The 13,382-nt window shown below is 36.9% G+C and overlaps 1 protein-coding gene across 1 annotated transcript; it reads right to left on the bottom strand.

Annotated features, from left to right (window-relative positions):
* Window positions 1–108: 108 nt before the first annotated feature.
* Window positions 109–9,268, bottom strand: LOC121867552 (UPF0764 protein C16orf89 homolog). Its single transcript, XM_042367557.1, has 4 exons — window positions 9,081–9,268; window positions 6,566–6,737; window positions 1,372–1,524; window positions 109–962 (listed from the first exon to the last, which is right to left on the bottom strand). The coding sequence occupies exons 1-4, from the start codon at window positions 9,213–9,215 to the stop codon at window positions 727–729; spliced, it is 696 nt and encodes a 231-aa protein (XP_042223491.1). The 5' UTR covers window positions 9,216–9,268; the 3' UTR covers window positions 109–726.
* Between the last annotated feature and the right edge of the window lie 4,114 nt (window positions 9,269–13,382).

Below are 13,382 nucleotides of genomic sequence, written 5' to 3'. Positions count from 1 at the left end.
TAATTTACATACTGTATTACGTATTCTGGTTCATTTTGTGCGGGGTTAATAAAACATTATCATAAAATAATAAATTTTCCCCTCCCCAAAATTACACTAAATCCCAAATGGGTTATGTGTCATGTTAAATTCCTGGTGATTTATTTATGTAGCACTAATAGCTGACCAGCCAGCCAGCCCGTGCCCATGGCTGTCTTGATGTTGACGTATTAATGTAACCCAGAGGATGATTATGAGAAGGGAAAGAGATGTTTATGTAATATAGAACTACCTTTAGTGCAATATTTTTGTACAATATTACTCTATGTATGGTATTTTTTGAGGTACTGTATTATGTATGATACTTCATGTTTATTAAAGCAGTTTTGGAACAGTTTATGCATATTTTTTGGCCTCCGGAACCTAACTAATTATTTCCATTCAAATCAATTAAACTATACAGTAGTTTGCAATTTGATAATTCATGACATCTTCTGCCATGTAACCCAAGCATTATTGCGACTCCACTGTACTGTATACTATACATATGTGAGGAAGGGTTGAAGAACAGGGTGCCCCCTGAAAACCTATACAGTATTAGGCAGTTGGAATAAGACAAAGGCAAGAACACGAAGCTCTGGAAGTCACACAGTGTGCAAAAAATTTAATCAATTAAATTTTTGAATTTCAATAGCTCCATTATATCTTTATTAAGGTGAAGGAATGATCACATAATACTGTAATATCTTACCTATTTAATCCTACAGGAACATCTTCCCTATATAAAACCTGATTCAGGAAGACACCAGGCCCAGTATCCAGTGGGAAAGACCCAACTGGAGGCTGCATCACCAAGGAGGGTGGAGAAATGTTTGCACCAACTGCCTTGATTTTTGCTGTCCCCTGTCCAGGATACAGCAAATAATGTAGATGAACCGACAACGCTGCTGCTGCAACTGCTGTCAGATGTGAGAGACATCCATCTGTGGAAGAACATGTGTAGTACAGTACTATCAATAAGCAGTACAGTACTGTATTAAATATTTTACTTGATATACTATACTTATTTATCTAAAACAGTATCTTTACTCTTCTCCCACTTTTGTGTGCAGTGGATTTTTTCATAAATTATCAAACAGAAAAGAAAAATTAAGGAGATATTGGGTAAAAAACTTAATTTTCATTATACCCCATAGTACAGGTATAGAAATATTTAAAAAAAATTTAAGTTCACTTGAACAAATTGTGTCTATCATCTTACAACTTATAAATTTTGGCACAATATTCTTGGTACTGTATTCAAACTACCCTAATAACAGATATTTATAAATCTTTGGGTAAATTCTGAAGCATGAGAGAGAGGAAAAATATGAATGACAAAGAAAAAATTACCTGAGAGCATTTCCTCTATCAGCAACTTTCGGCCGACAGTAAGATGAGGTTTCGTGGCAGTGAAGCAACCAGATTCACTTTGCCACTCAAATATAGCCATTAGCCAGTCTCGTTTTAAAAATTCCACATAGCCCAACATGCCACAAACAAATTCTGAAATTTTTTTTAAAAATTCAGTTACCAGTATGAAATAATGTCAAAGGAATCTGAAAAAAAATGTACAGTATTGGATATTATATATAAAATACAAAGAATTTAATCTACAGTGACCCCTCGGTTAACGAACTCAATCCATTCCAGAAGGTCGTTCGTTAACCGAAAAGTTCGTTAACCGAAACCATTGTTTCAATGGGTTTTTGGGTAATTGGTTCCAGCTCACCGAAAATTTTCTAAATTCAACAAAAATGGTAGAAAAGTTCACTTACTTTGAGGTGTGTATGTAGAAGGCTCCTGGATGATGATGATGATGATGGGAATTAGAATGGGGGTGGAGGAGAAGGAAGAAGAAAAGGCATTGGGGTGGAAGAGAAGTCACCCCATGGCACCATTTCATCCATAAAATTTTAGTTCTCTTGGTGTATTTCAAGATTATTTTCTTTAAATCAACACTGCACTGCATTATATATTGTCAATATGTAAAATATATTTCAAAATGACCAATAATTTGCTTGGAAACACAGAAAAAAAGTGTTTAGTTGAAGAGAGTCTCAAGCAAGATGTTACCTCCACTGAAAACAGAGAGAGACTAACGCCTGTCTGGTGTGTTAACAGGCTTGATGGCACGCCAGAAACTAGTTTCTTTACCTTCAATTATGTTCAATAATTGTTAAAATGACTAAAAAAGTTAATTTTAAACTTTTAAAATTATTGAATAGTAAAACTTCTTGATATTTACTAAAATAGTAAGGAATTTAAGCCCTAGAACCGATTAATGTATTGGCGGACTGATACTAAAGCTGGTTGCCCGGTCAGTGCAAGCGAAAACATGTTGAGGTCGGTTCGTAAGAAATTCGTTAACCGAATTTTTGTTCGTTAACCGAATTGAAGATCCTTATGGAAGGCAGTTCGTTAACCGAAATTTCGTTAACCGAGGCGTTCGTTAAACGAGGGGTCACTGTACTACATCACTATTACATATAACAACTTTATCTTCGGTAAAGTGGAACTAAACCAATTACAGTGGGTCCCATTGATTTATCATGGGGAATATTCACCTTAAGAATTAACGGAAGAAGAAGGGGGGTTATGTTTCTATTCATCATTAATGACACTCATCCTCCAAAAAAAATGGTGAATCTTCTGTCATAAAAAATATTTTTATAAGGGTGGAGAAGGAGAGTCATTTTAGGCATTTTATTTTTCCTTTTTTGTAAATACAGGGACTATCAGTGTGTGTTACTTTGGGTAAGCCCAGTGCAGCTGCATATCTAAAATGAACAAATACATATATACTCACTCCAAAGAGTAGCTTTACTATTTTGTGAGACATTATGACAATAGATGAAGAATTTTGACAACCATATTGAGACAACAGGAATTGCTATGTTCATTTTTAAATTCATTGGACCCGTTCCATAATGATACTGCCAGTTACCAATACTGTATGTAGTGTATAGATTTGCATTTGAATATCTCATTATCAATTGTGTTTGTTTTGGAAATACAGTAGTCGACCCTTGCCATTTGCGAGGGATAGGTTCTAAGAAATGGCGCGAATTGGCAAAACCGCAAATAGCAACTTATACTACCTTAGTGCACTCCTGTATACCTATACCAAACAACTGACCAGCCATGACAGCACTCATCCCCTCTTTTAACTTATCTAAATATAAACTTTCTTTGTCAGGGTCATCACTGACTTCTACCTTTTACATTTCACTCCACTAGCACTGACACAAAGCAGTCTTTTAGGGGCCATTTCACACAGAAACACTAAAGTTTTGATAGTACAACACGAGATGCTGCGTGGGGTGACTCGTTGTGCTGCGGGAAAAGGCTTGCAAGCTAACCACCATAGCCACCATGTGCTTACCGCGAATCGTTGAAATCGCGAATCGCAAACTCGCAAATGGCAAGGGTCTACTGCACTGTAGAAATTTACGAAATATATTAATGTTTGTTTTTTAATAAAATGTGCTTAGAGGAAATAATTGTGTGTGTAACTTACATACATTTGGTGTGGCTGTAACTATGTGTCTAAAATGAACAACACATTCCAATAACCAATGTAGTATGGTATATGGATTTTCTTATACCTAAACATTTAAGTAATATCTGGTGGGTTTGCATTAAAAATATACTGAACCCTCACTAATACAAATCTTTGGGTCTCTCAGTAGACTGAATTACCCTACAATATTATATTATCTTTTTAAAAAATGGAACTGAAGTTTAGCAATACTGAAATATGTAATAAGCATAATGGTGTAATAAACACATCTCAAGCCACCTCATATATTGTATGTAAAATACAGTTAGTACATGCATATACGAGGTCTGTCCGGAAAGTATCCAGCCATTGTGAATATTGTGAGAACTGGTCGCGCGGCCACTCAGAGAGGATCATACTGCGCATGCATGAACAGCCACACTCCCGTGGGACAACTCAGTTGACCGGCAGACGCCGTTGAGTGAGCGTGGGTACTGTGTGATCATCGCATTTACAATGACCAAACAATAACGAAGGAGTACTATATCGAAGTTCTTCGCCGGCTGAGGGATGCAGTAAGAAGAAAACGACCGCAGCTGTGGGCAAGTGGTGACTGGCAGCTTCATCATGAAAATGCGCCTGCCCATTCTTCATGTCTTGTGCAGGGTTTTTTGGCAAAACAATGCATCACCCAGGTCTCTCAGCCCCCCTACAGCCCAGATTTGGCTCCCTGCGACTTTTGGCTTTTCTTAAAGCTAAAATCGCTGTTGAAAGGGAGGAGATTTCAGACCGTGGACGAGATTAAGGAGAATGCAACGAGGCAGCTGATGAAGATCCAGAAAGAGGACTTTGCAGACTGTTTTGAAAAGTGGAAGGGACGCTGGGAGAAGTGTGTGAGGTCCCAAGGGGAGTACTTTGAAGGGGACTAAGGCGCCATTGTCCTAGGTAAGCAATATTTTTTTTAATAGTAAATGGCTGCATACTTTCCGGACAGACCTCGTATGTATACACAAGTATCCCTTTCTATTTAAGGAGGATGTTGAATGTTTACATGCTGCCTTCCACAGAATCCCAAGGAAATCCATCTGCTGTGCCAGTACTTAACTGCAAATTCCACATTCAACTGTGCATAAATTCGTGTGCACACAGACCCGTTTCTTGGCCACCGAGATCACCTGACCTTACCATGTTCGATTATTTTCTTTGGGATTACGTGAAGTCTATAGTGTACTCCACAAAGGTGCAGGACATTATTCAACTGAAATAGTGCATCACAGCAGCGGTGACCTCCATAACCTGCCAAGATGTTAAAAAATGTGTGGAGGGAAATTGAGTACTGTTGTGACTTAGTTCATGCCACTGTCATGGTCGCAGTAGTACCTATACAGTATTCTATTAATGCCTACACGGTTAATCATACATAAAACTTCATATTTTTACGAGTCATCCGTGCTAAGGTTTTCTCCCATACTCATATATGAGAAAACAAAGTTAGATGACGTCAAAGTATATGTTAGCCTTAAGATATAAAATATTCATAAACCTGTATGTGTAGCAATAAGATAATTATACCAAGAGATAACTGGGGCCTTCAAAATTGTTTGAGTATACCTGTATGTTGAAAACTTTAATTATCTGTAACTAGTGTGTAAAGTGAGCAAAACTGTGAGCCAGTGAAATAAGACCTACAGTAAGTGTTTTGCATCTGTTGCACATTACCCTGTCTTTGCTGTGTATTTGAAGTGTAGTTATGTGACCTGTGAATATTGGAGAACCACAGGAATACACTGAATATTCTGTAATATTTATATTAATTACTTCTAATTAATCACTAAGAAGTGCCTAGCATCTTTTTAATGGCCATCTGTTGGATGACAGCTAAACCATGGAAATAACCATGTCCACTTAGTGTATTTCATGTGTGTTTGTTATGAACCAGTGAGAGCTCAGTTATTTATTAGATTATAAATGTTACCCACCAATGCACTTGGCATGTGTCGATGCATAATGAAATCCCTCGGAAATTCATTTGAATGCCCAGAACGGAGAGATTTTTCTCATAATTTCTCAGAATACTGTACGTACTCAATTTTTTCCCCAACTAATGGAAAGTTCTGGGGATAAAAGATTCTGGCTAACAGGAAGATTACTGTACTCTGTTTGAATGTCATTAAAGTCGAGTGTCTTTACCTTTTCCAAACAATACAAGCCTGAGCACAAATTAAAACTGGTCACTAGAGTGCACCATGTTGTTAATGTTGCTAAAATGATTGAGCTCTCTTTTGTTATCTATATCACTCTACTCTTCTACAAATAATTCTAATTAGTATGCATACAATACAACAAGTATCTTCATCTTTTTTCCACTGAGTTTTTCTATCTTTTTCCACTTTCCAAAGTTAGTAATGTTGGAGTAAGAAACTGAGTTACAGTGAGTTCTGCTATAACGCGTGTTTTGATAACGCGAATTTGCCCTAACGCGATTTATGAATTCGGAACAATATTTGTATAACGCGATCGCTTGTTTGCTATAACGCGATTTTTGCTTACTATTTCTCCAATTTTGTGGTATTAACTGTGAATATGGTAAAGAAGAATATCTCCAAAAAGCATTCTGATGATAGAATTCCCGGTGATTATCGTAAAAGAAAGGATATAACACTTGAAGAGAAGCTTGATGTTATCAACCTCAAAATCACCCTTCTCCCCATCAAGTTACATTCATATTTTTTCAAGGTAAAGTGTTAAATTTACTGTATGATTTCATTATTAGATATGAATGTAACATTTATTTAGACTGTGCTATCCTTTGTGTTAGGCTAACTACTAAATTTTTTCGATTTCGAGTAATCTGCACCTAACCCTATTTTCTCCATAAGCCCTGTTATTTCTATTAGGCGATTTTCTATAACACGATATTTTACAAGAACACAATTATCGCGTTATAGCAGAACTACCTGTATATCAATAAAGTATTTGAAAATGATTAAAGCCTATTTATGCATGGTTAAGATATCAGCATAGAATAAAACAAATGACACTCACCCATTTCCAGCAAAAGGTCCCTGAACTTAAGATTATTGTCATTTAACATGGCAGCAGCTAGTGAATGAGCCTCAGAGTAGAGATTGGAGCACAGTTCTCCTTGGAGTTGTTCCACACTTTCACTTCGTTTGTGTTTAACCAACCACTGCTCTAAACGACTTCCACATCCACTCTAAAAATAGTCAAAGGATATCCCACTTAATTGGAATGCACCTAAAATCCAAATGAAAGGTTCACATTTTTCTTTGGTGGAAGATAAAACTAGTAAAGGTATGCTACTGTGCAGTTATGTATTCCACATCCTTATACAGATATACATGGTTCTTCATGTGATCCTACTGACTCTTGAGAGGTCATAATATTTAGGTTAACTGACTGCTCGTAACTGACTGCTGGAAAACAATGAGAGTACAGTACCAGGTATGCAACTGTATCAACAATTATCCATGAATTCAGAACTACCTATTAAAGGTGGCAGACTATTATTCATTGTCCTAAATCCCTCAAGCAAAAGGGTAACATCCATCCTTGTGAAGAGAATTTCAAATCTTTAGACTAGCTGTATTTTAGTATACTGCAAATATTCTTACAAAAGATTAATGAAAAAATTCATCCTGATTAATAAAACAGATGCTGCTGTACAATATACATCCTCCTTACACGTTCTTTCATTTTAACCAAAAATAATAATGACTTACTGATGCTGCAACTTTACATCCTTTCAATTTCATTTCTTCAAACAAACTAACACTCAAGGGGTTGCTGTTATCTTCATTTTACTTTGTTACACCACTGATTCATTTTCAATGAAGCTTAAACAAAGGATTGTGGCATGATATTTAATTTCATGATTGAGGATAAAAGACATGCGAACTGCAAGATCACTCAAGTAAACACCCCTGGCAGAGCCTATCTTGTCCTGAGAGTTTTATACATTCTGAAGCAAAGACATTGTCCACTAAAATACTAAAAGTGCAAATGGTTTAAACAGCCACTTGTTCAGTCAAATTAAAAGGATCTTGAAGCAAACTCTTGCCCTAAACCAGTTGTTGCTTCAAGAGTTAGTGAGTTACACACATCAATCCTTAATTTTTCCTGCAAATAAAGAAACATATAGGGAGGGATTCCTGGTTACTTGTTTCATGCTTTCATCAGTAAAATGGGATATCCTATTTCAATCCTTATAGTGTTACCAGTATGTCATTCAAACAGTGACCTACAAGATTCAAAATTCCAAACCAGCTAAGAAAGAGATGGAGGAATTTTTGCCTCAAATGGCTTAGTAAAAGCACCCTAGTTATGAAGTTTTCATTTTGATTTTTTTAACTGTAATTTGTTGTACCACAGAGTCTAGTGTAAGATTTATGATCCATAGCATCCAGCCCTTCATTCAATATACCGTATTGTACACGTAGTCTTAAAAAATGTATAAAAGAGCACGAGTTTAAGAACAGTTAATCTAAGAAGGATTGATAATACTGCAAATTACGATAAGATATCCTTAAGTAGTGGGTAATTATAAATGAACAAGAGCTATCTCAAGACAATGAAGCTCACCACCAGGTGCATTTGTTTCATAATGTGTCATCTTTCAAGGAGGTGACCACATGTTACTGGCTGATCATTCACATGAAATCAGGTAATTGTAGTACTGTACCAGGTAAGTTACATTACTGTATAACCATAGTTGGAGGTAAAACATTAACATGACCTACACTTCCTAAAAAAGTAGGTGGCTGTGACATTGTTTTTGAGAGATAGCAAAACATCTTCAGATAATCATGCACACATGATATCTGGTGATTATGGCTTGTTGTGACCCATGTTTCCCCAAAACTCGTTCACAATAATCTATTTTTGAAAGGGGAATTAATGTCACTTGATGATCATGCACATGAGGTATGGTAATTGACTTCAATTTATCAAAGACATACCGTACAGTAGTTACCTATTATTGACTGAGGTGACATTAGATAATCAATCACATGAAGTTTGGTGATTGTAGTCCATTGAAGTAATGTAGAACGAGAGCTGGACATATAAATAAACATTACCAATATACTCACAAACATATTGTATGTTACAATGACTCAAGTCATTCACTGATGAGCCAGGGGGGAAAATTAACACTTATTGTATAAGTTTTTCTACGTAATCCTTTGAGTGGTATTGTCTGTCTGCAATTTTACAATACTGCACTATACAGTAGAGTACAGCTAGCACATTAGGACTGTACTGTACAGTATTAAGTAAAAAATTTTGAAACTGTCATTACCTTATCTAATGCAGTACAAGACACTGATACTATCAAGAACAGTACAAGAATTTGTGACCTTTTATGAAGTACTGTACTGTATAATTAAATAAACAAATAATAATACAAAATAAATGAATACAAATTTAAACTTCCATACTCCTACATAATGAATACAGTACAGGTACAACTTAAAAATTAATCATTCATGTTTTTTGAAGAAAAAATTATCTACATGCAAATAACTGATTTCATAATTACCATTTCTGCAACCATTGTGTAAAGTATTTGATGGTTTAAGGTATATTTCTGTCTCCCAGGTTTGGTCATCATTCTTTGGCAACTCTCTGTCATCCAGCACATCACCCCATTAGCTGGTTCTAATAGTTCAGCCATGCAATGATCACTCTCCAGTTCTAATAAACATTAAAAAAAATCTTAGTTTCAGAATACAGTTAAGAGAATAACAAGGAATAATACCACTCGTTAAAAAATAATTGCTTGTCAACTTACTTTCTACATGGAAGAATGCACTTTATACTGTAAAACAAACTTACAAAGATAAAACCCTTTACATATGTTAAATGGGTAATTTAATTCAAAAGAAGCTCAACTGAGCAAACTTTATAAATACTACCATTAATACAGTATAAAGGTATTGAAAAATATTGTATGTATAATTTTCTTCACAGACTGCACATTGAATATACTTTTCACATGCCTATATTATTTATGTTATGTAGACCCTGCTGCCATATGGCATCACAAATATTGTGACCAAGTCCCAGGTTGCTGATCTGACTTTCTGCCTCATTTACACACAATTGGAGGTCTCAATTGTTTCTCTTACTACTGAAACACAACATACATTCTGTTTGTCACTTCTCACTCTTAATCTTTTTTCTTTTCTTTTTTTATTTATGGTTCTCTATTACAGGTTGTACCTCTCTAGTCCGGCAACCTCGGGACCTGACCGGTGCCGGACCATGGAAATTCACCCTTTTCCTGGATAGATAGGGACTTGTGCTTATGCTTGGAAGCACTAGCACCACTTTCTCTGCATCATGGTCTCTTTGAAGACATATTGAAGGGTTAAATTTCGTATAGTAGCTTTTCAAATTTCGCGAGTTTTTAATTCAACGTATTTTATTGGAACACACACACAAAAAAATAAAAATAAAAATTTTGAAGGCGGAAACTTGAATTTCGACGGGTTTGAACAGCCCGCCAACGTGCAGACGACGTGCATAATCGTGTAAACAGCGTCATTTCTCTTATGTACAAAAGATTCATTATTGTTTATTACTGAATGTCTTTTTATTGAATTAATGTTTGTGTGCAAAATGAGCAATACAATTCATTAATAATACGTAGAATATTAAAACACACGAGGAAATGACACAGCATTGTTTTCGTTGATTACAAAACCAGTGATTGACTGGTTCTACATATAAAACTGAAGAAAATAAGACCTTGGTTGTAGCTGTAGTAAAATTAATATGGTTGTTTTAAGTAATCATATTTAATGTTAATAAATGGAACAATAGAAGTAGCTAACGATAATGGTAAAGAAAAAAAGAGAGATCGTGTATGTAAGTGCGCAAACGTGAAAACATATCGTCATTACTTTACATAAGAATATGAAAGCAACACTTATTTACTGTTCATATATATTTCAATTAATGTTTCTGAATTTGTTTTTATTGAATTAATGTTTGTGTGCAAAATTAGCAATACAATTTATTAATAATACGTGGATTAAAACACACGAGGAGACGAGACGGCTGCCGACATTGTTTATGTTAAAGCTTACAAAACCAGTGACTGATTGGTTCTACATATAAAACTGAAGAAAATAAGACCCTAATTGTAGCTGTAGTAAAGTTAATGTAAAAAAAATTAATATGGTTGTTTGAAGTACCTGTAATGTTATTTAATGTTAACAAATGGAACAATATAAGTAGCTAATCATTAATGGTAAAAAAAAAAAGTGAGACTGTGCATATGTAAGTGCGCACATGTGAAAACATATCATCATTACTCAACATGAGAATATGAAAGCAACACTTATTTACTGCTCATATATATTGAAGGAATAAATGTTGTACTCTGTATAGACAAGCAGAGAGAGAAACAGAGAGCAGCCGAACTGCCGGATGTAAACAAACCTTAATTTACCGCGGCGTTGTTTTGTTTTTTTACGGGGATTAGCCCACCCGGGCATAGGTCACCGACCCACATTGGGGCCTGAGGGGCAAAAATTTAATACTCCTGTAATAATAATAATAATTCAGATACAGAGAGAGGAAAAAAAAAAAAAAGAAGAAAGAAAGAAAGAGAGGCTGCCTATCTACCTATTGGACAAACTAAAATCGTTCCGGACCACAGAATGCCGGACTAGAGAGGTACAACCTGTACAAGTTAATTATTTACACCAAAAAGGGCATTTTTCAAATTTTGCCAATGAAATTATTACTGCTGTTCACAAACCATATATTGTAGTACTTATGCAGCTCTGGTATCTGATATAATGCTTAAAGGTACCAAATTTTCTTGCATATATTGACTTTTATTCCAACCTCTACTTGATACTAAGGATTTTTCTTATGGTCATTTTAACATTGAGAACTAATATTTTGTAAAAGGTTTGCTTGTTACTTATTGAACCAGTACATTACCTTGGAAGAATACAGTACAGCTCCATTTCTGTAGCATTATTAAGATGCAACCATTTAATCGGCACCCCCCCATCCCTATACAGTAAGTCCCCATTGAACGAATCCCCACTATAATTAAAGCAAGTTTTTACTACCCATTTTCTGATTAATGGAAGAATGTTTCACTATTACAAAAGGTAAGTAAATACAGCTGCTGCTGCTACCACCACCACCACCACCACAACTGCATTGCCAGCCACCTCTCCTCCATCAGCTGCCACCACCACCACACAGCACTGTCACAGTGCCTCAAGTGAAGAGGTAGATGATCCTGTCCCTGGCTGTATTTGAAGATGTCGTTAATTTGGCAGGATTAAACTGTGCAAGTCCACACCCTGGGAACTAGGGTGGTTATAGGGCGGGCGGGTCGTGTTGCGTCTCTGTAACAAAGCGTGTTCGGCATTCGGGCCTTCGATGTAGAGCGGCAGAAATTGGACAGTGATTACATAAGATCGTCAAGATCGTCTTAGTGAGGTGAAAGTGTAAATCGATGTAGGACTTTTCATGCTAGACACGATTGTATTTTTGAAAACTCAATTTCCACCGAGTTGGAGGTACAGCCAGAGTCACAGGCTTATAACCACACAATCACTGCCACATGACAAAGCTTTTATTTTATTTTATTTTTTAGGGTGTTGTGGTCACGGCTGTGATAAAGGCCAACCAGGGAGTGTAGTACTGTGCCTTCAGTTAAATCAGTTCATAGTTGTCATCAGTGAATGCAGAAGAGACTATAAATAACTTAAAGTGAATACATATTGGCAATCAAGCTGGTAAGGACAACTGCCAGCCTATTCGTGTCATAGGTGCCACAGAGACTTTAAATTTTATTTTGTTTGTGTGCTTACTCAAGGACTGAATCTGTGCCTACAATACACCACTCACAGGGAGATACAGTGTACGCAGTCGCAGACGACAACTCTATAGGCAACAGAGAGTAGCTAAGTACTTTTTCTCTCTTTATTTTTTTGAAATAGGTGTAGATTTATACACAGTCTGCACCCCCCCCCCCCACAACAACAACAACCATGAGTTTGATATGTGATTACTGCAGGGAGACGTCGGATATGGAGGATACAGGCCTAACTAATGCAACGTTTAGGAAGTTACTAACTGCCGTAAAGCATGATGGCTGTTGCTGGTATTGCTCTGGCTGCATAGTCAAGGTGAATGAAGCGATTGCAATCCATAAGGGAACGAGTTCTCTAGGGACGAAAATAGATGAAGCAGGAGCCCTGCTGGTTGACAAACTGGAGCAAGTTGGGAAAGAGATCCTTGCTAAGACTGAGGAAGTAGCTAATAGAATGGAGGTGGTTGCTAAGAGGAGCTAGGCGGACGTATTAGGAGGGCCACGGGTGGGGGGGGCGGAGAGTAATGCAGAATCAGTACAGGTTCTACAGCAGATTGGGACTCTGAAAAAGTGTGTCGAAGAAATGAAAATTAACGGACCTACTGTTAGGGGAGAGGAGGAACACCAGGAACGGCTCCAGCGCAGGAACAATGTAATAGTTTTTGGAGTCCCAGAGAGCCAGGCAGAGGGAACTGTGAGTAAGGAAACACACGACAAGGTGCTGTTTCAAAATATTTGCACAGAGGTTCTGAAGATTCCAGCAACCCCTCAGGATGTGAGGAGACTGGGACAAAAGCAGGGGGCTAAGCCTCGCCCCCTCAGGATCACACTAGGGAGTGAGGAGGAGAAATGGCAAGTTATTCGGCAGGCAAAAAACTTAGCAAGGAGTGAGGCATTTCGGGATGTATTTATTCACCCAGACCGCATGGTAATGCAGAGGGAACAGCACAAGAAGCTCCTGCAGGACTTGAAGCAGAAGAGGGAGGAGTCGAGGAG

This window comes from Homarus americanus, unplaced genomic scaffold, assembly GCF_018991925.1.
Source record: "Homarus americanus isolate GMGI-L3 unplaced genomic scaffold, GMGI_Hamer_2.0 scaffold28120, whole genome shotgun sequence".
In the NCBI taxonomy this organism is placed as follows: domain Eukaryota; kingdom Metazoa; phylum Arthropoda; class Malacostraca; order Decapoda; family Nephropidae; genus Homarus; species Homarus americanus.
This window is presented reverse-complemented; position numbering and strand designations above follow the sequence as displayed.